Source organism: Mustela putorius, unplaced genomic scaffold (genome assembly GCF_011764305.1).
Source record: "Mustela putorius furo isolate JIRA1106 unplaced genomic scaffold, ASM1176430v1.1 tig00000281_pilon_pilon_pilon, whole genome shotgun sequence".
NCBI classification, from domain to species: domain Eukaryota; kingdom Metazoa; phylum Chordata; class Mammalia; order Carnivora; family Mustelidae; genus Mustela; species Mustela putorius.
The window spans coordinates 17,859,948-17,885,405 of record NW_025421343.1 but is presented as its reverse complement, the minus strand read 5'-3'; the positions used below and the strand labels follow the sequence as shown (position 1 = coordinate 17,885,405).

Here is a 25,458-nt window from a genome sequence, read left to right as displayed (position 1 = left end):
GTGCCAAATGTCCCTTGGGGGGACAAAATTCATTCACAGTTGAGAACCTAGGGTAAATACCTAGGAGTGAGCATATTGGGTCATGTGGTAAATGTCTGTTTAAAGTTTACAAGAAACTTTACATCCCCAGAGTATGAGAGATTTGGTTGCTCCGAATCTTAGCCAACATGTGATCTTACCAGTATTTTGTTGTTGTTTTTGCCATTCCATTAAGGGTGTAGGAGTAACTCATCATGGTTTCCATTTCCATGTCTCTAATAGCTAATGATATTGAAATTTTTTCACATGCTTTTACTTTTTTTGCCATCTGTATATCTTCTTTAGTAAAGTCTGTTCAAATCTTTTGCCCATTTTTAGACCGGATAATTTGTTTTCCTACTCTTGAGTTTTGAGAGTTCTTTATAAATTATGGATACAAATTCCTTCTTAGATGTGTGATTTTCAAATATTTTCTCCATGTCTGTAGCATGCATTTTAATCCTCTTAACAGTGCCCTTTGCAAAACAAAAGTTTTTGGTTTTGATGAAATCCAATTTTATCAAATAGTCTTTTATGGACTGTGCTTTTGTTGTCCTAAGAACTAAGAATGTTTAACCCCAGGTAATGGAAGGTTTCTCCTATTTTTTTCCTAAAAGTTTTAGCTTTTTGTATTTTACATTTAGATCGATGATTCACTTTGAACTAATTTGTGAACAGGTGTGGGGCTTAGGTCAGGTTTGTTTATTTTTTGACCATTGATATCCGATTGTTTCTGCACCATTTGTTGAGAGACTATTTTTCTTCCATTAAATTCCTTTTGCATCTTTGTCAAGAATCATTCAGGCATACTTGCATAGGTCTGTTTCTGGGTTCCCTGTTTTTTTCCCCATTGATCTATGTGTCTATCCCTTGACAATACCATGCTATCTTGAATACTATAACTTTATAATAAGTCTTAAAGTCAAATAGGGTTGTTCTTCCAACTTAATTCTTCTCTTTCAAATTGTTTTAGTCATTCTAGTTTGTTTGCCCTTCCTTATACATTTTTAGAATTCCTTTGTCTATATCTACAAAAAAAAAATTCTCTAATTTTGATTAGAGTTACATTAAATCTACAGATTAATTTGGGGAGAATTGATAAATGTACTATTTGACTCTTCTAATCTATTTTGTTAGTTCTTCCTTGATTTCTTCCATCAGCATTTGTAGTTTTCAGCAAAAAGATAATGTACATGTTTTTATAGATATATGCTTAAGTATTTAATTTTGGAGTAAGCTATTGTAAGGGATATGTTGTTTGTTTGTTTTTTAATTATTTTTTTGTGAGGGAGAGGACAGAGGGAGAGGGAGAGAATTTTCTACCAAACTCCCCACTGGGCATGTAGCCTGACATAGGGCTCCATCCCACGACCCTGAGATCATGACCTGAGCCAAAATCAAGAATCGGACACTTAACCGACTGAGCCACCCAGGCACCCAAAAGCATATTGTTTTAAATTTCAGTTTCTAGGGCGCCTGGGTGGCTCTGTGGGTTAAGCCGCTGCCTTCGGCTCAGGTCATGATCTCAGGGTCATGGGATCAAGTCCCGCATCAGGCTCTCTGCTCAGCAGGGAGCCTGCTTCCCTCTCTCTCTCTCTGCCTGCCTCTCCATCTACTTGTGATTTCTCTCTGTCAAATAAATAAAAAAAATCTTAAAAAAAATTTCAGTTTCTAATAGTACATTGCTAATATCTAGAAATACAATTGATATTTTTTGTATTGACCTTATATCCCATGATTTTGCAAGTTCGCTGTTCTAGAGATTTGAGATTTCTTTTTTGGGGGGGCAAGGGGATTAGACTTCATATAGGTTTTCTTTGTTTGCAAGCAAACAGGGAAGTTTTATTTTTTCCTTTCCAATTTGTATTTTTTCTTTTCTAATTGTATGCCTTTTTGTTTGTTGTTTTTTGGATTGTTTTGTTTCATTTTGTTTTGTCTTATTACACGGACTAGAACTTTCAGTGTATGGATGAATAAGAGTGATGAAAACAGACATCTGTGCATTGTTGTGGATCTTAGGCAAAAAGACTTTAGTTTTTTGCCGTTAAGTAGGATATTAGCTGTAGAGATTTTTGTTGTTTTGATTTTTTGGCATGTGTGCATCTGTGTGTTTGTGTGGCGTAGCTGTTCTTAATCAAGTTAAGAAAGTTCGCCTCTATTCCTAGTTTTGTAAGGATTTTTATCTTGAGGGCTCCTGGGTGGCTCAGTTCATTAGGCCTCTGCCTTCTTCTGGGGTCATGATCCTGGGGCCTGGGATGGAGTCCCCCACTGGGCTCTCTGCTTGGCCGGAAACCTGCTTCTCCCTCTGCCCTTCCCCCCTGCTTGTGTGTACTCTCCTCTCTCTCTCTCTCTTTCATTCTCACTCTCTCATGCTCTCAAATAAATAAATAAATAAATAATATCTTTTAAAAAGTTTTTTTTATCTTGAGTGGATGTTGAGTTTTGTCAAATTCTTTTTCTGCTTCAATCGACACGATCATGTAGAATTTCTTTTTATGTTTTTAGGTTGCTAATATGATGAATTACAGTGATTCATTTTTTCTATCTCTTCATTTATTATATAAAAGTACATTATAGTTTCTTCTGTAAATTTTTTCTTCATTTAAAAATACGTCCTACAAATCATTCCACATTGGTCCATATAGATCTTTCTTATTCTTCTTTTTCACATAGTACTCCATTGTTTGGATGTGCCATGTTTTCCCCAATCATTTTTTACAATACATTTACAGAAAATATATACATTTTTTTACAATATATTCTATAGAACATACAAATATTTAGCTGTTTCCAATATTTTGCAATTAGGGGACACCTGGGTGGTTCAGTCGGTTAAGCAGCTAGCTGTCTTTGGCTCAGGCTGTGACCCCGGGCTCCTGGAATCGAGCCTCACATCAGGCTTCCTGCTTGGTAGGCAACCTGCTTCTTCCTTTCCCACCTCTCATTCTAATACTCTCTCTCTCATGAATGAATAAAATCTTATAAAAAAAATAATTAGAAATAATGCTACAATTACAATGAATAGCCTTGTACATATGCATATTCTTATTATTGAAGGTATATCTTTAGTGTATATATCTAGGAATTTCTGGCCTGAACAGTAAGTACCTAGATAGTTTTGTTAAGTATTATCAAATTTTCCTGCAGATGAGTTCTACCAATTTCCATTCCCATTAGCTAAATATGAGAATTTATGGCTCCCCAAAGTCTCACTGAGAGAATTTAATATTTTTATATATGTATATATATATATATATATATATATATATATAATTTTCCCACATCAGATAAAATGATAGTATTTCAGCATTGTTGTTTTTATAATTATAAGTGATTTGAATATGTTTTTCTATATTTGAAGATAATATTTTATCTTTTTGAATTTTCTGTTCAAGTCTTTTTCTTATTTTTCTATCTCATTTTTGGATCTTTGCCCTTTTACTTTTAATATTTTTTTTAAAGATTTTATTTATTTATTTGACAGACAGAGATCACAAGTAGGCAGAGAGGCAGGCTGAGCAGAGAGCCTGATGTGGGGCTCGATCCCAGGACTCTGGGATCATGACCTGAGCCGAAGGCAGAGGCTTTAATCCACTGAACCACCCAGGCGCCCCTACTTTTAATATTTTTATTGAGGCATAATAGACATGTAACATTATATTAGCTCCAGGTATACATATAATGATTTGATATTTGTATATACTGCAAAATGACCACTACAATAAGTTTACTTAATACCTATCAAAATTCATAGTTACAGAATTTTTTTCCTGTGATGAGAAATTTTAAGATCTATTCCCTTAACATCTTTCAGATATACTCTATAGTATTATTAACCATAATTATCAAGCTGTACATGACATCCCCTGACTTACTTATTTTATAACTGGAACTTTGAGCCTTTTGACCAAGTTCACCCATTTTAACCACTCCCTATCCCCCACCTCTAGCAACCACCATTCTGTTCTCTGTGTCTATGAGCTTGGTTTGTTTTTTGTTTTTAGATTCCACATATATAAATGAGATCATATTGTATTTGTCTTTATCTGTCATTATTTCACTTAGCATAATGTATTCAAGGTCCATCCATGCTGTTACAAATGACAGAATTTCATTCTCCTTTTTTTCCCTGCTGAATAATATTCCATCGTATATACAATTGACCCTTGAATAACATGGTTTGAACTGTGTAGGTCCACTTATATACAGATTTTTTTTCAGTGCAGTACCATGAATATGTTTTTTCTTACTTGTGATTTCCTTAAGAGAATTTTCTTTCTTCTAGTTTATTTTATCATAATACAGTATATAATACATATAACACAAAAAAAATATGTTCATTGACTGTTTATTTTATGAGTAAGGCTTCCAATCAACAATAGACTATTAATAGTTAAGTTTTGGGGGAGTCAAAAGTTATATGTGAATTTTTCCTAGAAGAGAACACCGGCAAGCAACCTCTTTGACCTCAGCCATAGCAACTTCTTGGTAGACACATCTCCAAAGGCAAGGGAAACAAAGGCAAAAATGAACTACTGGGACTTCATCAAGATAAAAAGCTTTTGCACAGCCAAGGAAACAGTCAATGAAACCAAAAGACAACCTATAGAATGGAAGAAGATATTTGCAAATGTCTTATCAGATAAAGGGCTAAAATCCAAAATCTATAAAGAATGTTTCCAACTCAATACCCAAAGAACAAATAGTCCAGTCAAGAAATGGTGCAGAAGACATGAACAGACATTTCTCCAAAGAAGACATCAAGTGGTCAAAAAATACATGAAAAAATACTCAATATCATTCGGCATCAGGGAATTACAAATCAAAACCACAATAAGATACCACCTACACCAGTCAGAATAGCTAAAATTAACAAGTTAGGAAATGACAGATGTTGGTAAGGATATAGAGAACCCTCTTACACTGATAGTAGGAATGTAAGCTAGTACAGCCATTCTAGAAAACAAAAGGGAGGCTCCTCAAGATAAGCTGAAAATGGAGCTACCCTATGGCCCAGCAATTGCACTACCAGGGATTTACCCAAAAGATACAAATGTAGTGATCTGAAGGGACATCTGCACCCCAATGTTTATAGCAGCAATGTCCACAATAGCCTAACTATGGAAAGAACCCAGATGGTCATCGCCAGATGAATGGATAAAGAAGATGTGGTATGTATGTACAATGGAATATTACTCAGCCATCAAAAAGGTGAATTCTTAACATTTGCAATGCTGTGGATAGAACTAGAGGGTACTAGGCTAAGCAAATAAGTCAGTCAGAAAAAGACAAATTAAGATTTCATTCATGTGTCAAATTTAGAAACAAAACAGATGAACATAGGGAAAGGGAAGGAAAAATGAAATCAGAGAGGGAAACAAACCACAAAAGACTCCTAACTATAGGAAACAAACTGAAGGTGCTTGAGGGGAGATGGATGGGAGGATGTGTTAACTGGGTGATGGGCATCAAGGAGGGCACTTGATGTAATGAGCACTAGGTATTATATGCAACTGATGAATCACTGAATTTTACCTCTGAAACTAATATTACACTACATGTTAATTAAATTGAATTTAATAAAAAATTAAAAAGAAAAAAAATGTTATATGTGTATTTTTGACTCCACAGTATAGTTTTGTGCCTCTAACCCCCTGCATTGTTCAAGGTCAACTGTATATACCATGTTTTCTTCATGCCTTTATTGGTTGATGGACACTTAGGTTGTTTCCATATTAGCTATTGTGAATAACACTGCAGTGAACATATCTAAGGAGGACATATCTTTCCAAGTTAATGTTTTCAGGTTTTATGATAAATACCAGAAGTGAAATTGCTGGATCATATGGTAATTCTATCTTAATTTTTGGAGGAACCTCCATAGTGTTTTCCAGAGTGGCTGTACCAATTTGCATTCCCACCAACAGTGCACAAGGATTTTCTTTCTCCGTGTTCTTAACAGCATTTGTTATCTCTTGTCTCTTTGATAATAGCCATTTTAATAGGTATAAGGTGAAATCTCATTGTGTTTTCAATTGGCATTTCTGTGATGATTAGTGATGTTGAATATCTTTTCATGTGCCTGTTGGCCACCTCTATGTCTTCTTTGGAAAAAATGTCTATTTAGATCCTCTGCCCATTTTTTAATTTGATTGTTTGGGTTTGTTTTTGGTTTTGGGGTTTTTTTGCTGTTGAAGTGTATGAGTTCTTTATATGTTTTGGATCTTAACCCCTTTACCAGATATATGATTTGCAAATATTTTCTCCCATTTGGTAGGTTGTCTTTTCATTTTGTTGATGGTTTCCTTTGCTGTACATAAGCTTTTTAGTTGGATGTAGTCTCTTTACTTTTGCTTTTGTTTCCTTTGCTTTTGGTGTCAAATTTAAAAAGATTGCCATGATGATTCATTTTGGAGTATTGAACCAACCTTGCATTCCAAGGATAAAGCCCTCTTGGTCATGGCACATTATTGCTGGGTTCAATTCATTAATATTTTGTAGGGGATTTTACATCTATGTTTATGAGATATATTTGTCAATAGTTTTTTCTTTCCTGTACTGCCTTTGTTCAGTTTTGATATCCCAGTGATGTTGACCTCATAAAATGAGTTGTGGGAGGAGTTCTTTCCTCTTCTATTTTCTGGGAAAGACTGTGTAGAATTGCTGTTATTTTTTATTTAGATGTTGTGTATGACTTGCCATTCTCTATGGAGAATGTTATTATTTTTGTGTTAGCAGCCAGTGAAATGGAGAATGTTATTATTTTTGTGTTAGCAGCCAGTGAACCTGGTTGTTCATTGTGGTTCACTATGGTTCCAATGTCAGTAGAGTCTTCATAACCTTTGCAGTCCTCTTCTTTTCTGTCCCATGCATGCACCATTGGGGCAATTCTGTCACCCACATTCTCCTTTATGTACTAGTTCAATTCTCAACCCATTATGTAAGATAATTAGCATTAGATTCATGTTTTCACACTGGGGACTGAGCCCAGTTTATAACCAACTTTATGAGGTTACTTTCCCGGGCCCTTTTTCTCTATGATATCCTTGATACTTTCTGGTTCCCTGGAGCTACCTATTTTTCATCCTACAGCCCAAAGTCTGGGATTTAGTTATTTGTCTGCTACATATGCTTCCAGGAATAAGCAGCTTGAGGCCCAGGGGGAAAAATGAAAATCACTGAATTAAATCTGGACCTCTTCCCCAATCTTCATGCTACTGTTTATTTTTTAGATTTCTCAGATAGCTTTTGCATTCACTCTGTCCTGGAATAATGGCCACATTCAGTGGGAGAGACTGGATGAGACTTTTACTTCATCTTACCCAGAATAGAATCTTTGGTTTCTATTTTTCAAAAGAGTTGTCTGTTTTAGTTTTTTAAATCCTGAAAAGTAGAGGTACTATGGGAGATTGAAAAATATCTTTGAATCCTGAAAAACCCTGGCTCTGTAATTCAATTTTCTTGAGCCTCTCTGTCTTCATGTGTAAAATGGGACCTATATCAGGGGTCCCCCAAACCACCTTCAGGTTTGATAATTTGCTAGAAGGACTCACAGGACTCAGATACATAAAATCTGCATATACATCACAAAAGGATACAGATTAAAATCAGTTGAAGGCAAAAGTACAGGGGGTATAGTCCAGAAAAAAACCAGCAAGGCTTCCAGTTGTTTTCTTTTTCTGGAGTCCTTATAAATAACACTTAATTCTTCCAACAATGTAACAGTGTGGCAACATGTGCAAAGCGTTGCCAGCCGTCCTATCCAAACTTTGGTGTCCAGAGTTTTTATTGGCTAGCAGCAGAATATTATTCTGACAATACAGTAGTTACAGAAAAAAGGTTGCGATTTGGGATACATTTTAAGAACCAGGCTAAGAGTATGGGTGCGCTCCTTGATGCATTGGTCTGAGGTAGCTATATATAAACAATGAGGAGAAGTGACGAGAGAGAGATCCTTGTCTGAGGATAAATACAAAAGAATAGCATTGAATAAATGTCAGAATGACCAAATCCCAGCATAGCATGAGGCATAACAAATAATCTGATGAAAGGCCATTTTTATCTACATTCAGAGTTTGAAGAAACAGGCTTCTGGTTTGAGGAAGAAAGCTTTGGTGCTTAAAAAAAAATGGAGAAAAGAAAGCAAAACTCTTCATCCTCTATAATGTTCCCATCTTCTGTCTGAATTGGGAAGAACTTGTAGTTGCCCTATTGAAAACCAAGAAGGTCAAAAGAGAGATGTCAGAAAGTTAGAAATGAACAAATGTGCACGTTTTTTCAAAATGGGGGAAAAAGTAGATTTGGGAAACTACAGAATTTAAAATTGACATAAATCCAAGTTAAAATTCTAGAAAAGAGTATTCAGAATAGCTTACGAGGAATTAGAAAAGAGATAGTCATTAGGACCCTATCTGTGTTCACTATGGCTAAGCCTTGCTAAATGAATCTCATTTCCTTTCTTAATCAGGTTACTAAAGAGAAAATATGGGGAAATTGGTGGTCTCTCAGGATATCCTTATAGACAAGCCAGAGAAATATGAGTTAGAGGACATTACATTAAATGGATTCTCAGATACTTGAATCAGAAGTCTTAGACCTATCAGCTGGTTTCCATTGCATAAAACTATAGATGGGATTTGACAAATTTTTAAGTGACACAAACATATTAGGGTATTGAGTCAAGATTCACAGAGACTTTGGGAACTCACGACAGATCACATCAACAAAATGATACTTTAAAAGAATAAGGAATCAAAGAATTTTGTTTTTTAAAAGAATAAATATGGAATGACTGGGTGGCTCAGTAAGTTAAACATTTGCCCTGGGCTCAGGTCATGATCCCAGGGTCCTGGGATAGAGCCCTGTGTCAGGCTTCCTGTCAGGGAGCCTCCTTCTCCCTCTCCCTCTCCCCCTCCCCCAGCTAGTGCACTCTGTCTCTCTCATAAATAAATCTTTAAAAAAAAAAAAGAACACATTTAAAACCATCTTTTAGGGATGTTTATGTGTATGTATGTGTTGGTTGAAAACAGTTCATGGGCAAAAAGACTTAGTTGGGAGTGTCAAGTGAACAAACATTTGATGTTAAACCAACTATGTATGACATGCTTTCATTTATTCAAAAAATATTATGTGGCTGTCATGAAAGCAAATTCCATCTTTTTTTAAAATTTATTTATTTGACAGACAGAAATCACAAGTAGGCAGAGAGAGGGGGGGAGGCAGGCTCCCTGCTGAGCAGAGAGCCCGATGCGGGGCTCCATCCCAGGACCCTGAGATCATGACCTGAGCTGAAGGCAGAGGCTTTAACCCACTGAGCCACCCAGGCGCCCCAGCAAATTCCATCTTAACTTGCATATGAAAGTGTAGACTCCCAGTCCAGGACAGTGATGGTGCTGCCGACACTACAGTAATGAGAGAACATTTGGGTGCTCTGCTCAAGTTTTCTGTGAGTCACCTTGAGTGAGAGAGGCCGCCAGGTCACGAGGCCCCTAGGTCACGAGGGCTGGAGACCATGTGGTAGCCAGGAGATAGGGATCTGTGAAGGTTGATCGTCTTGAAGAAAGAAAAACTAAGCAGAGCTGTGAAACCGATCTTTAAATTTATTAAGGGCTGTTATCTGGATGCTTTTCATTGTTCCTTAGGCAGCCAGAGTTATGGGGTTAATAGCTAGGAGTTATAGGAAATTGTGTTTCAGCCAGTTTCTTGCAGTGTGTCAGCTCCTTTACCAGACCTTAAGCATACTGAGATGAGCAGGACCAGATCACTTTCCTACAGACTGAACAATCCATAAATTCGTTATTCTACAGAGAGAAATGACTCAGTGTTCCATGGCTCTTCCAATAGTGGGACTCCTTTGAGAGCCAGATGGCTCTTAATGCTCTGATCTCCTGTGTCTGGAACACAAAGGAAGGACATTCAGTTTGTATTTGAGGGTCTGAGGCTGGGCCAGTGGTATCTGGACCTAGATGTGGTATTCTGGTAACTGTTGAGAACCAAGACATTTGTTTACCAGGACAGGCAAAGAAGGTTGCTTAAGGAGAGTCTGGACTGTGTTCAGGGAGAAAAGCAGAAGTTCAAAGCCAGGAAAGTGTCCCTAAGCATTAGATACACAGGAGCCACAAACTGACAATAGGAAGACAACTCAGGAGTCAACAGAAGGGAGGAGCAGACGTAGTCAGGAAACACAGTGTGAGACTGGTTAGAGCCAGCACTCTAGAACAGGGCTGGGCCATGGTGTCAGCTGTCAAGGGCTTGTTAGGAGCTCTGTGGGACCAAATGGGTTTGGGCCTGAGTCAGACAGGAGTAGTCTAGAAGCGTGAACACCATCTGTCAGGGGTGTTAGAGAAGGATTTGTGCCAGATATCCTCTATCGGCCTCGCCCGCTCTCCACCCTGCTCCAGGTCCAGGAAGTGGACCTACATCAGTGGAATCCTTGACCTCTGGATCTGGTAGGCCCCCGTTAGAGATTGGAGAGGGGAGCACAATGAGGTCAGGGTATTCCTGCCTGCTTCCCTGTAGGTTCACCTAGGTTCACCTTGGATTTCTGTGTTCCTAGGCTGAAGGCTGAAGACATCCTCTTAAGATGTCTCTGTCTATACGGCTCTCTCTTCCAGGATCCATAGCTACTCCCTGCCCTCTTCCCTTGAAACCCAAAGCTGGTAGCAGTTCCAGACATACTAGCTCTGGGGTACTGCGCTATCCCTTATGGCTCTCCTACAACTTGCCCACCACTTTATGAAAATAATTTATTAAACTCTTTTCACATCATCCTAATGTGAATATGTCATCTGTTTCTTGGTTGTACTTTGGCTGACACAGGATTCTGGATTGAGTGAGAAGATGAGTTAGATTATTTCAAAACATACTTATATTCTGTGGCTCTGGATATCTTCTCACTAACCTTATATGTTTGTAGACCCGGGAGTGATGCAAATTAACTTTCTTTCCCTAGGAATCCACAATAAATATTTTTGTAGTATATGTGAAGTTCACCTAGAGACTTGTGGTACAGTTTAGTCATGTAAGCTATACAATTTATTGTTTTTGTAAGAATTCATGTTATCAGGATGTATGGCAGTATTTTTTGGCCTATGTCTGTAGGGTCAGCTAATGTCTTAACTGCCATTATATAAAAGGGCCAAAGGAAGCTTACACTAGTCAAGCAGAACGTTGGCAAGGTCATAAAAGAGCCATAATTAATCTTAAATATCTCTCATAGACAAGCTATGGCACCATACTATAACCCTTTCTGGGAAGACTGAATAATTGAGGCTCCCCATAATGCTCAAGGATGTCCCAGAACCTCAGGAAAAGAAGAAAGAGCCTATATAGTCTACGTGACTTCAAACTGTGTGATTTCTGACTCTCATGAACCATAGAAAACATATTATATTCTGGCGTGCAGATTATTTCTGTTTGACTCTGAATTGAGAGGGTTTTGTCGTTGTCACTTGGGTAGACTTTATGTAATCTTACTTCTAAACAATCTTTCAGAGATACACATGGAAAGCTTATGGATAAAATGGTATGACTGAACTTTGCTTCACAATAATACAGAAAGTGGGGGGAGAGATAAAATAAGATTGGCCATGAGTGGATAATTGTGGAAGCTGGGTGATGGAGACATGGAAGTACATTGTACTCTTCTCTCTGCTTTTATATGATATAAATAGGTTTGAATATTAAAAATGAAATAAGTAGTTAATTAAAAAGTTGCTGCTTGATACAGGAAAACTCATTTAGTATTGCTTGATGCCACTGATGTCATGAAGGAGTTCTGTGGGTAGGTTTCAGGAGTATAATAGGAAAAAATATTGAAACAAATGTAAATGAGGAATGCTATTTTTATGAAAGTTTAATGAAACCGGGCTCAATGGAAATCAAGATGACATTCAGAATGTATATTTAGAATATTCTTTCATAAATTGAAAAGGAAAGCAAACAAAAATACTACATGCATGTTTTTAAAAATACTATATATGGACTTTGCTTCTAAATGACCTGGGATGAGGGAGAACAGGGTGAGGTTACAGATGAAGCAAGATTGACCATGAGTTAATATTTGTTGAACTGGAGGAATGACCACATGACAGTTCACTACTTTTACATATGCTTTATGTGTTCTATAGGATAGTTTTTAAAAATAAAACATATATCACATGTCCAAAATATGACCATTTACATTGAGACAGTATAAACTTTTATGATTTAATGAAATATAATATTATGCTATTTTTCTTCCTTCTTTTAGACTCTACATTTTCTAATATATTACCTTTTGTTCATTTCTCTCCTCTTCTCCCATGCCTTAGTTTTGTCTGTTATATGGAACCAAGCTGGTGTTCCAGGAGCGAGCCTGGTATCTAGAACATAAATATTTGACTCCCATGGCCAGCACGAAGATTAGGAATCAGGTAAGGGTCTCTGGTGTACAGAAGAAACCTTTTGTGCATCAGCTGTCAGCTCTTTGCTTTCTTAGAAAACAGTCCTGTCAATCTTTTATCAGTTTCCAGTCATGGATTTTTATGCCTCTGGGACTTCACATACATGTTTTCATTGCCTACCATGATCATATTACACTTCAGAGTTTAAGTGACAAGGAAGTGATTCACCGTGCATGAACTTTCTGACATGAAAAGCAGAGGAAGGAATCAAAAGCATTTTCCTTGTCTTGGCAAAAAAAAAATAAAGTATTAAGTGATTTTAATTTTCTCCTTACCAAAACCTATTAATTCATTCTTCATATTCAGAAAAAAAGACCTATGGTATTTTCATGTCAGAGGTAGCAAAGGAAATTCAATGTGATAGCTACAAAACACCTGAAAATGAAGATAGAGCCAAGGAATCACCATCCAAATGCTGCTCTAAAGAAACAAATATATACAAAACAGCATAATCATCTGTAAAGCACACTTTCTGAGAGTTTTCTGAGGGACCTGTCTTCCAGGCCCTCTGTTAGATGTTATAACATAAATAGGTATAGGCTCAATCTCTGCCTTCAAAGGAGCTTATTATATACAAGGACACAAAACTGCCTTTAAAATGCAAATAATAACACAAGGAAGCAGAGACTTTCCAATGAATAATTCCAGAATTCAGAGGACAGAGATCATGTAGGAGTGAATGTCATTCTTGTACTAGACCTTCAAGAGTGGAAAATTCCAACAAAGAAGTGGTAGCTATTGAAGAGAGGGAAATGCAGTTGAGCCTTCAGACAGGGTTGGTGAAGTGATAAAATCATAGAAATGGGAGTACTTGGGACAGACACGTTAAAAAACAGCGAGAAGACCAGTTTGGCTGACATCTCAAGTGAAAGCCTGGAGAAATCTGCAGGAGCCAGGCTGAGGTGGACACTGAAGAATATTGAAGAGTCTTTTTCCTTTTCAGGGAACAATGATTATGAAGAAAAGCATGTGGAAAGATGTTTTGGTTATCTGTTGCTATGTAACAAATGACCCCAAAACTTAGTGGCTTAGAACAGCCAGTTATTATTTCTCAGGATTCTGCATCTGAACATGGCTCAGCTGGATGGTTCTCCTGCTGCCTGAGGTATCTGCTGGGGCTGTGAGGGTGGCTTCTTCACTCTCACGTTGGTCACCTCAGCTGAGGAGGCAGGATCATCTTGGGGCTGCTGGGCAAATGTAGGCTTCCTCACAGTACAATAGTGTCAGGAGGGTGCACTGTTTTACATGATGACTGGCTTCTGGAGAGGAAGTGGAAGATGCCAGTCATCTCAAGGCTTGGCCACTGCTAACATAGTATTACTTCAGCTGCATTCTGTTGGCCCAAGGGAGCCTCAAGGCCAGCATGGATTTGGGCAAGAGAAGAGATTTCACCTCTCATTGTGAGGTGCAGCACGCATATATAGGGAAGGAAAAAATTGACAGAAGCTATCTTTGGACACTGACAACCTTCCAGAAAGAAAATGCCCACTTTGGGTAGAGGAAAAAAGAATACTTTGATTAAAAAAAAAAAAAGCTACATGAAGAAAGATTTTAAATCCATGAGATTAGGTATTCCAGTGATATAAATGAGATAAATAATACATCAAAAGAATGCTGAGTAAAAGAAACCAACTTTCATATACAACACTGAAGTGCTTTTGTATTGTATTAGTGCAATATGCTTGCCACACTTTTCATTTACTAGATACTTGTAGCAGCCTGGGAGATAAGCAGGAAGCAGTCAGAAGCTTTGGAACAAACTATCTGTGGGGCTAGACATGGGTTGTTAAGAACTATAGGACATGTCAAGGTCTTCTTTTGCAGATCTCAGTGCTGCCAGCCATGAGCAGTCACCCCTCCTCTGGGCTCTCTCAGTATTCCCAGAGGGAAGAATGTAGTGTACTTGGCACAAATGTTTCCCTTCCCACTTCTGCCACACCCCTGTGAAAGGATTTCAGGGTTTCGGAAGTGTTATTAATAGCTTCTTTGCACTAAAATGTCTGGGACCCTTGGCCAGCTAGAGGTGCTTAGAGGAGTGGGCTTGTGAATGGGTGAAAAGGGGACAGGGTTGATTGAATTACTGAAATTAACCTAGATGCTTTCACATGATAATTCTGCAATTTTACTGATTCTTTCTTTCTTTAGGTGCATCTAATATATTGGTTAACTCATCCCCTAAATTTTTTATCCTGTTTGTTGGGATTTTTAGCTTAAAAAATATTTTTTGTTTTCTGTTTTATATCATCTATATAACTTTTTAGTTTCTTATCCCCTAAAGATATATTCAGTTTTGTCTTTGATTTCTTTGGGCATTGAAGCATAGTTATTTGATAGTCTATAGCTAATAATCCAAATATCTTAAGACTTTACCAGTCTATTTCTTTTTGCCTAGTATTTCTGCTTTGTGTATAGTTATCTTTTAATATGTGCTGGTCATTGTTTTTGAAAAATGTTTTGTGAGATTTACATGAAGTCCAAATTGAAAGCACCTTCTTTCCCTTATATAGCATCTGAAGGTGCCTTCAGTTTAAGACCAACTTAAACCAAACTCAAGACTTGAGGTTTCCTGTAAGACTCAGAGAGTTTAAATAAGAGCAGTAAATCCTTCACCCTCCCCCAAGGTCATAGCTGTTTGGTATCCAGCTCATTGTAGCAAGGGTCTCTATTAAATTTCTTGCCTAGTTGCTGGCCCTGGTTTTGACTATCATCACCCCTACTGCCACCCCAGCCACCATGAAGCTGTCAAAGTGAAAACTCAATGTTGCTGAAAATGGCAAATGCCTTCAGAGTGAATGCAAATTTCTACTTGTTTATTTTCTTTGTTTCCTACTTTTCCATAATTTTTGCCATTATTATTTTGCCAGATCATCGGTACTTTGAAGAGGATTCCTGTATTTTCTCTAAAAATTTTGGTTGTTTTCAGAAGAACAGTTGAGGGGAAAAAATCTGGTTCTTTATTATCAGAAACAGGAAGCTCCTTCAACGTTATACCACTTGACCCCACAACAGCCCTTTACATCCTTTTCCTTATCCTTACACACAGATGAGGAAATAGAAACCAACATGGGAAAGTAACTTGCCCAAAGTAACACAACTAGTGAAAACCCATATTTCTCTGACTTTAAACATTTTCATTTATTTTATTTGGATAAAAATCAGCCTTAGCTAGTAAGAACAAGTAGACCCCACATCCAGGTTCTTGGTTTCTAATAGCATTTTCCAGTAGAAGGAAGCAGAGTCCTTGGACTAATAATAGATTCTAGGACTGGGGCAGTGAATATCTAAGATGAGCTTGGAGCATCTTTCAGGACTAGAAAGTGAGAAGGTGCCCGAGTGAAAACAAAAACAGAATACCCCAGGACTGTGGCGTTATGTCAAAGGGACACTGGAAGGAGCTAACTGAAAGAGTACCTAATGGCCAAAGCTGGAGAAATCTGAGCAACAAAACAAATAATGTAGCCCTGGATTATAACCCAAAGTATAAAATAATTAAACAGAAATCCAAAATGATATAAATAAATGATTACACAGATCCATAAATGGGATCAAAGAGACCATTCTTTCTTACTAATGTATGTAGATTCTTCCCCTTCCCTTGAGTGTGGGTTGGACTCAGTGATTTTCTTTTATTTTAAAGGACAAAACACTGAAAGGGAAAACAGTTACTGTACTTTGGAGCAATCTGGCAGACCCCCGCTTAACCAGGTGCATACGGTGAATATCACCAGTAGTAAGTTGTGTTGATGGCATGCACTTGTGACATTGTATGGTGAGACGAGCACTTCACTCTTCCCCCAAATCCATAACCCGGATCCAATCCTAAGGAAAAAGAAAAAGACACAACCAGATGGAGGGACGGTCTACCTAAGACCTATGTAGTCCTCCTCAAACTGCCAGTGCATGAAAGATGAGGAAAAAACTAAGAAACCAACACAGGCCAGAGTAGACTAAGGAGACATGATGACGAAGCACAGTGTGGTATCCTGGATTGAGTCCTGAAGGAGAAAAAGGACATTGGTAGAAAAACTGGTGAAATCTGAGTCAATCTATAGTGTATTAATATTAATGTACCAATATTGACTTCTTAGTTTTTACAATGGACCATAGTTATGTTAGGTGTTAGGAGAAGAATTAGAAGAAACTAGGTGAAGAACATATGAGAACTCTGTCTATTATCTTTGGAAATTTTCCAGAAATCTAGAAGTATTCCAAAATTTAAAGTTTATGAAGAGGAAAAAAAAAAAAAGCGTCAGGGAGCCACAATCAGCCTGAGCTGATTGTAAATGATAACACTTCAGAATATGCAGGAGTTCTGCTAAAACTCTAGGCTAATGATAATAAGCAATGCATATATTTATGCTAAAAGAAAACAAAATTAAATTTCATTCTCATAAAGATCTTCCAGGTAAATAAGGCTGGTAACAGGCCCCACTCAACCACTGAGTAAAACTAAGAAACAGAAAAGTTAAACAACCGGCCAGGATACTAGCTGAGCGTAGAAACCGGAACTCCTAATCCCAAAAGGAGGTGGATGAATCAGCATCATCCTGCTTGTGTGACCTGAGTTTGGAAGCTTCACAGAGGCCTGCCTGATGGCAGAGAGAGTAAAATCCATCCACAAAGGCAAAAGGCAAAGGCAGCAGGAGCGCCCCGTTGTCCAACTGAAGCCCTCAGGAGAGGGGCTTGGGGTTTGTTTTCTTTTTAAACTCAAGTGTCTCCCCTCCAGCCTTTCCTAGCTGTGATAGCTCGCTCCTCTCTTTTGTTGGGAACTTGATTGTTGAGAGAGCTCATCCACATTCTTTATCCTGCCTAATCCCCACAAGCACCAGTTAGTGTGGCTAGTTGTTAATCCACTTTATGGATTGGGAGTCTAAAGCTGATTTGCAGCTGATTTAAGGAGTGGTAAAGGTGAGGTTTTTAGCTTGTTCTCTGGTTCCCTCAAAGTAGGTAGGGCCTTGGCTCAAAGGCAGTCCCCTGGCGTTGCCCCCAGGGCTCTATTGTAACAAGGCCCTTAAGTAAAAGATTTCTGTTCCCTTTTCATTATTAGGTACTTTTGCAGGGTACATATGTATAGAACAATTGCGCAGTTGTGGCCTTTGTTCTTGGAAAATTTAGTGTCCAGGCATTATCTTGTTTCATTCTTCATTAACCTAGACAGTTGTGTTTATTTTGCTTCAGATAATTCTCAGCATTAGGGAGTAACAATCAGCCAAGGCTCATTTTAAGAAGGCAAGCCTTTCAAAATAATCTAATTGTTAATGATTGCGTATCTCCATTAAAACCAACTTCATTTTGCTTTAAAAAAAAAAAAAAAAGACAAAATGAAACAAAAATTTCAGCCTCTTAAAGTGATGTATTTTATTGCAAATGGCCTTGGGTCTTCTACTTTTTATGCCAGCCCTTAAAGTAAATTTCAGTTTTAGACAGAGTAGCCTCATTTTTCTCAGTGAAGTGTTTCCTCCCTGAACTCCTAGGCACACCTGTCCTGCTCTGTCAGTGCCCACCAGCACTGGAACAGTGATTCTTGGTGACATACAAAGAAGAACCAAGTACATGTAGACATGTGGTCAGCTCACGCCAAGAAATCAACACAGGGGGAAGCTTTAAAGTTTATGTGTGTTGAGAGAACCACAGCCCAGCTGTGGGTTGCAGATCAAAAAAGACCCTATTCGGTGTGGTGAAAATAATACTTAGCAAAATGTTGATTCAGGTTCTATTTCCTGCCCCAAACCCAAATAATGGAGCCACGTGAGAAAGCACATTATAAAGGATCTGCAAGAAGGTCAGGGAGGACTGCATAACCCAACCCAGAGGCTATGGGAGATAGCCTGAAAGAGTAACAATGTTAAAAACCAAAATTTCATTTGGGAAGAGAGAAAATAAATACCAATCATGACCACGTCCAAGCCATCTTGACACCGCCCCACCTACCCCAGTATTTGATCATATTACACCCAGACGTTGCCTTAATGTCCTATTTGAGTCATGACATGTCAATTTCTTCCTAAGTGCACACTTTCTGGGGCAGCAACAGATGCCTGGCACCTTGTTCCATCTGAGTCATTCCCCTATGCCTTTAAGACTGTTTTCATTTTGGTATGCCCCCTGATGTGCTAGGATGAAGCCCTGATTCACCAGGACAAGTCTCAGTCCTCTCCTATACCCTTGCCAGCAAATGGACACAGGAACAGACCCAGGCCCTAATAGCCTTTGTGAGCTCCACTGAAAGGAACCATCCTTTCTCTGCTCAGGGACCCAGTGACAGCAAGGAAGTCATGGAAGACTGTTGATGGCAAGTGACCTCTTAACCTGTTACCTGCTCAAGTCTATAACAACCACTAAGGTTTGGGTTTTAGTTTCAGTTTAGCCAAACAAATGGTTGAATCAACAAGGGGGAAGAACATTCAAGCCATGGATTGCTGGGCCATTCAAGTAGTTGAGATGTACCACATTGATTTCAGTGACATACTGATTTATTCTCAGGAAATGTGGCTTGGAGTAAGAATGTGCAGAAGTGTGGCAGACACCAGACCCCAAAAGCCAAGACACTACTTTGCACCTTTGAATTCAGAAGACGGATCGTGCTTATTTGCTATTTTGAACTGAGTGTATAATAATATAAATTTGGTCATTTCCCTGTGACCAAAAGGTTTGGGGTACAAGAAACAAAATAGGAGGGAAACGTAGGGAGGAGTTCCAAGCTTGAAAGATGGTGTTGGGATGTTAGCCTTTCTCCTTAGATCTCAACTTCAAGAACATATACATCATACCTGTACCAATGAGGCTTAGAAATAGTACACATGCCCTTCACATCCTACAAATACAGTAAGACTACTTTCCATGTTGCTTCTGTTAAAGGTTTCTTTTTAACGGACCCTCAGATATCCTATTCTTCTGTTTCCCTTTTGCCAAACCACCTGGATCAAGGCAACTTAAGAGATGCTCAGATACCAGAGTCAAATGCAATGTGAACTGGGCTTTTAGGCACAGGATGTTAAAAGCACACTTGGACCAGGAAAGGCAGGTTGAGTTTCTCGGTTCTTTGGCCTCATTTACTACCCACAGACTCTTGCTTTCCTTTGTAAGGAATTTGAAAAGGAATCTTTGGTTCCTCACCCCTGTCCCACCCACGCAGCAAGGTCTATCTGACTTGGCTACAAGCAAATGATGAGGTTATGACACTTGCTTATGTCCTTTAGGCTGAGTGGAGAAGCCAGTGTGGAGTATAACACCCATTCCGTCAGGGTGGGGAGAGACATCTCCTCTTTGGTGGCTTTGGTCAAGAAGCTAAGGTATTATGAAAAGACAGCACAATGGAGTGGTCATACAGGGAATGCAACTGAGTCAAATTTTAGAGTCTTCGTAGATTTTGAAAGCATCCCCAGAACTTCTCTTCACTTCTGTAGGCCCCTCTGGTTCACCTCCAGGAGATAGCAGGAACCAACTAGAATATGAATGCATCCTGGTCTACCTTCTCTTTCTGGACCCAAGAACTCAAAAAGAGAGAAAAGAAAAATACCAATACCAACGGAGTGCCACTAAGAAAGTGAGAAATCACTTTTCCCTTCCCCTTCCCCTTTACCCCTGGCCAAGGCTGTTCTTCAGCAGCTTAAAAACATTGTTGAACTATAAACATAGGCCAATCAACTGAGGTTAAGAAAATATAAGTGGGATTTGATTTCTTCCATTTGGCCAGGGACTCTGAGGTCACCACTCCTGCCATCCTGGTTTCCGCATGGCAGCCACCTGGTCCACCCTCATGCTTTGCCCCATAGTACAGATAACTTGTTAGAACCATGGGAGAGAGCAACTTGTTTTGTGAGCTCCAGCCTCTGAGTTCTTCTGGCAGCTGCATTATCCTGGGTTCCTTGGGGTGATCCTTGAAATGCTGGGTAATGGGGGCATCCTCCATGAAAGTCTCTGAGCTCATCCCCTTACCCCAGCATGCACAGCAAGAATTTCCCACTGGTGGAATTTGTTCCAAAGAGTAGCTGTATTACACCGGAAAGACCTTTCAGGAGATAGGAGTCAGCTGTGTCTAAACAGATTAGGGCAGACCCGGTCACAGTTAAGGACAAGGAGGGTTTTATTATGATTCTATAATAATAAAATTTAAATGAATTATTGAACTTAAAACAGGAATGATCCCTACTATATCCATTTTGGTAGAATTAATATTCCAGCTTTTAGAAATGAATATTTTTTACAAAATAAAATGTGTTTGTTTTGCTTTTCTTTTTTCTGATGCTAAGTTACCTTTTTCCTTTGATTTTAGAAGCTTCTTCTAGGGAATTGAAAGCATTTGGTATTAGGAACTGTGCAAAGAAAGCAAGGAGGGGTGGTCCCATTTGAAAGAACAGACAATGGACAAGACCCACTTGTGAGAACGCATGAGTCTGTAGAAAACCAAGACTCTTCTTTATGCTCTTTCCCTGGATAGCTGGTCATTTCTATCACAGAACTATCAGGCATTAATTCTGTAATCAAACTGGCTGTTTCTGAGACAATGTAAGAAAAATATCCAGCTCAAGTGTATGACTTTTTGCAGTGTCTTTTGGGGTACAGGTGATCTATTTCTTAATCTGGATGATGCTTACATGAGTATGTTCCTTTTGTGATAATTTAGCAAGCTAGGACATACTCATCTGGTTGCACTTGTAGGAAAGAATACAGAGAGATTTCCTATCCTTTTACCTAGTTTCCCCCCAGTGATATCAGCTGCAGAACCATACTGTAATACCACACCAGGATTTTTACATGGATACAGTAAATATACAGAACTTTTTCATCACCACAGAGGTTCCTCCTCTGGCTATTTTATAGGTACACCCTCTTTCCTTCCCTTGCCTCCCTTAGAATCCTTAGCAAACACGAATCTGTTCTCCATTCCTATAATTTTGTCATTCCAACATGCTGTGTAAATGGGATCACGTAATATACAACATTTTGGGGCTGGTTTTTCTACCCAGCATAATTTCCTAGAAATCCATCCAAGTGGTTGCATGTGTCAGTGGTCTGTTTCTTTTTATTGCAATGTAGTACTCCATGGAGTGAATGTAGCACACTTTGTTAATTCACTCATTGCAAGATATCTGGTCTTCTTCCAGTTTTGACTATTAGGAATAAAGCTGTTATAAACATTCATGTATAGGTTTTGATATGAATATAGGCTTTAATTTCTTTAGAGTAAATACCCAAGAATGCATTTGTTGGGTTAAATGGTGGATACATATTGATTTTTTTAAAAAGAAATTGCCAACACTGTTTTTTCAAAGTGGCTGTAACATTTAACATTCCCACTAGCAATATAGGAGTTGATTCATGTCTTCACTGGCTTTTGGTGGTGTCACTATTTTCTATTTTAGCTGCTCTGATAGGTACACAGTAATATTTAATTGTGGTTTTTAAATTGCATTTCCCTAATGGATAGTGATGTTGAACACTTTTTCATGTGTATATGTACCATTTGTGTATCCTTCTTGGTGAAATGTCTGCTCTGACATCTTCTGCCCATGTTCTAATTGGATTGTTTGGGATTTTTTTTAACTGTTGAGTTTTTAGAGTTCTTTATATATTCTAGATACTAGTCCTTCATGGGATACATAGCTTGTAAATATTTCCACCTGGCTTGTCCTTCCATCTTCTTAACATAGCCTTTTTCCAGAGTAGAAGTTCTTAATTTTGGTAAAATCCAGTTTATCAGGTTTCCTTTTGTACTTTTGATGCCATGTCTCAGAATTCACCTATCCCTAGGTCCTGAAAACTTTATTCTATAGTTTTTTTCTAAATGTTTTTTACTTCTACATTTTACATATCAGTCCATGATCCATTTTGAAGTGGTTTTTTTTAAGATTTTTTAAAAATTTATTTATTTGACAGAGAGAGATCACAAGTAGTCAGAGAGGCAGGCAGAGAGAGGAAGGGAAGCAGTCTCCCTGCTGAGCAGAGAGCTCGACGAGGGGCTTGATCCCAGGATCCCGGGATCATGACCTGAGCCGAAGGTAGAGGTTCAATCCACTGAGCCACCCAGGTGCCCCTTGAGTTAATTTTTGTATAAGGTAGAAAACTTGGGTTGAGATCCATTTTTTTTGGTCAAAATGTCCAGTTGCTCCAGGAACAGTTTGTTGAAAGGTTATATTTCCTCCACTGACTTGCTTTAAAATCTTTATCTAGAATCAGTTGGACATATTTGTAAATAGTATTGCATATTTGATTTTAAGTGTCCACATGTCCATCACTAGTATATGAAACATGATTGATTTTTATATATTGATCTTATGTCCTATAATCTTGCTGAACTTGCTTATTAATTCTAGGAATTCTTGCAGATTCCTTGGAAATTTCTCTTTTTAAAAAGGTTTATTTATTTATTTATTTGAGAGAGAGAGAGAGAGAGAACTGAAATGGGAAGGACAAGAGACAAAGAAAGTGTCGCAAGCAGACTCCGTACTAAGCACAGAGCCTGACATGGGGTTTGATCTCATAACCCTGAGATCATGACCTGAGCTGAAACCAAGAGTTTGACACTTAACCAAGGTGCCCCACCTTGGAATTTTCTACAGAGACAAACACGTCATCTGAAAATAGGGACAGTATTTCACTGGATATAGGATTTGGGGACGAGGATTATTTTCTTTCAGTACCTGAAAGTAGTTTTGGCTTCCATGGTTTATAATGAAAATTTATTGTTATTCAAATCTTTTCCCCTTATAAGTAAAGTGTGGTATTTCTCTCTGCTTTCAAGATTTTTTGGAGGGGTAGGTCTTTAGTTTTCAAAAATTCATCTATGATGTGCCATGTGTGGATTCCTTTGAGTTTATCCTGGGTGAGGTTTGCTCAACTTTTTGAATTGGTTGGTTTGTGTCTTTTGGTCAAAATAGGGTTTTTTGGTCATTTCATCAAGTGCTTTTTAGTCCTGCCCTCTTTCTCTTCTTCTAGAACTCTAAGTTCAATCTTTTGTTCTAATCACACATGTCCGTGAATCTCTGTTGTTGTTGTTGTTGTTTTCCAGTCTATTTCCTCTCCACTGTTCAGAGTCAGTAACTTATATTTTTCTGTTTTCTGATTTACCATCCTTTCCTCTATTTCCTACATTCTGCTATTGAGACTATCTCCTGAGTTTTTATGTTGGTCCTTATATTTTCAGTCCTCACATTCCTATTTTGTTTTTTATATATCCTGTTTCTTTGCTGAGATTTTCTATTTCTTTTTCATTTGTTTCAAGTGTGGTCATAACTGCTTGTTGAAGCATTTTTATGATGGTCACTTTAAAATCTTTGTTGGATAATTCTACATTTCTGTCATCTCAGTGTTGGCACATATTGATTGTCTTTTTCTTCAGTTGACTTCTTATTGAAACCTAAACATTTGGGGTATGAAATTATGAAACTTTGGATTTTATTTAAGCCTTCTCTTTTCAATCCAGTGCTCCAGTGGGAGAAAAGGAGTACACCACCTCATTACTGCCCTATAGGGTAAGAAGTCAATTCTCCATTCAACTTCTGCTGATACAAGGGGTGCTCCTTTTTCCTGCTCAGTGAGGATGGAAGTTTCGGTTGCCAGCTAGGCCTCCACTGACACCTTGCTCTTGGTGAGGGATAAGAGAGCCTCATTGCTGCTCCCCACGTGACTTCCATGAACATAGGTAGTGTCTTTACTATCACCAAGTAATGGTTATCCTCTTACTAGACCTCCTCTACAGTGCTCCATCTGGAAGTGGAAGGAGTACATCTCTACTTCCAGGTAAAGGAAGATAGTTCACCTATCTATGGCAAAATGAAGAAAATAAAATATATCAAGTTTTTCTATAATGAAAAATATTTTTTTCATTAAAAATTTTATTATGTTTATCCTACTTTTTAGGTACAGAATATTACCATTTAAATAAAGGTGGGAGTCCAGGTTCCCCATGTGGTCTCCACTGATGTGATGGCAGATACCTCATTAGCCTGGCAAGAAGACTAGAAGAATGAACTCACCAGTCAGCCTTGAGAGACATGGGTGGTAGAGCTACAGGTTTTCTGTGGTGTTTGGCTGGAGTAGGGTGGTTATTGTCTCAAAATTTTCTGTCTTGTTTGGCTGCCCCTTTTTACTGAGAGAGCATCTTTTGTTGGGATTTTTGTCTGCATCTGTTGATGTTCCTGGGTTGCCAGCTTCTTAGCTCTGAGTGTGGGATACATGAGGTAAAAGGGAAACCTGGAGAATTTGCCAGTGTGTCACTCCTGAACTCCCAGTGTCCCAGTCTTCTCCTCACCTTTCAGAGTTTTCTTATGTTTGTTATATATAGAATGTGCAGGGTTTTCAGTTGTGTTTAGTGGGAGAATGGGGAAAGGTATATCCATTCTCCTGGAAGTGAGCTTTCACTGATTTTTGAGAAGAAAAAATGGTATCTAATAGAATGCTTTCTGGAGAGCTTCCTGAGTTCATTTGAACTCAGATTGGTGACCTCCCTGGATCTTCAATTTGTTGAGTCCTTCTTCATTTGAACCATCCCCAATCCCTCTGTTCTCATCCTGAAAGGTCTGCCTGCAACTGTTTCATGCAGTGACAATACTTGACTTTATATGGAGGATCCTTTCCAGTCCTTGCTGGACTGAGAACCATACAATCCTGATTCCTGTAAGCCCAAGCAAGGAATTTTCCCAGGAAAAGAGTTAACCTATCCATGGCAAAATGAAGAAAATAAAATATATTTTCCATAATGAAAAATAATTTTTCATTTAAAATGTTATTATGTTCATCCTACTTTTTAGGTGCTGAATATTACCATTTAAATAAAATAGTGATAGTGATCCATCTTTTTTGATATCCTTACTTCACACACACACACACACAATGCTGGCAATTATGTGTTGGTTCTCCCATATTGATTTTTCTCTTTCCTTTTCTCTTAATTTAAAAAAAATTGAGGTCTACTTTATTTACATTGAAGTAGACAAATCTTAGTGGTACAGTTCAGTGAGTTTTGACTAATCAAATGGTAGACTGTATAATGTAC

At 38.3% G+C, this 25,458-nt stretch overlaps 1 protein-coding gene across 3 annotated transcripts in view; it reads left to right on the top strand.

Annotated features, from left to right (window-relative positions):
• Positions 1-25,458, top strand: part of ACOXL (acyl-CoA oxidase like) — a 350,659-nt gene that overhangs the window by 309,995 nt on the left and 15,206 nt on the right. For all 3 annotated transcript variants that reach the window (XM_004770976.3, XM_004770974.3, XM_013044972.2), the window contains one exon: positions 12,330-12,431. In XM_004770976.3, the coding sequence (XP_004771033.1) occupies positions 12,330-12,431 (102 nt within the window). The remainder of the gene's footprint in view (positions 1-12,329; positions 12,432-25,458) is intronic.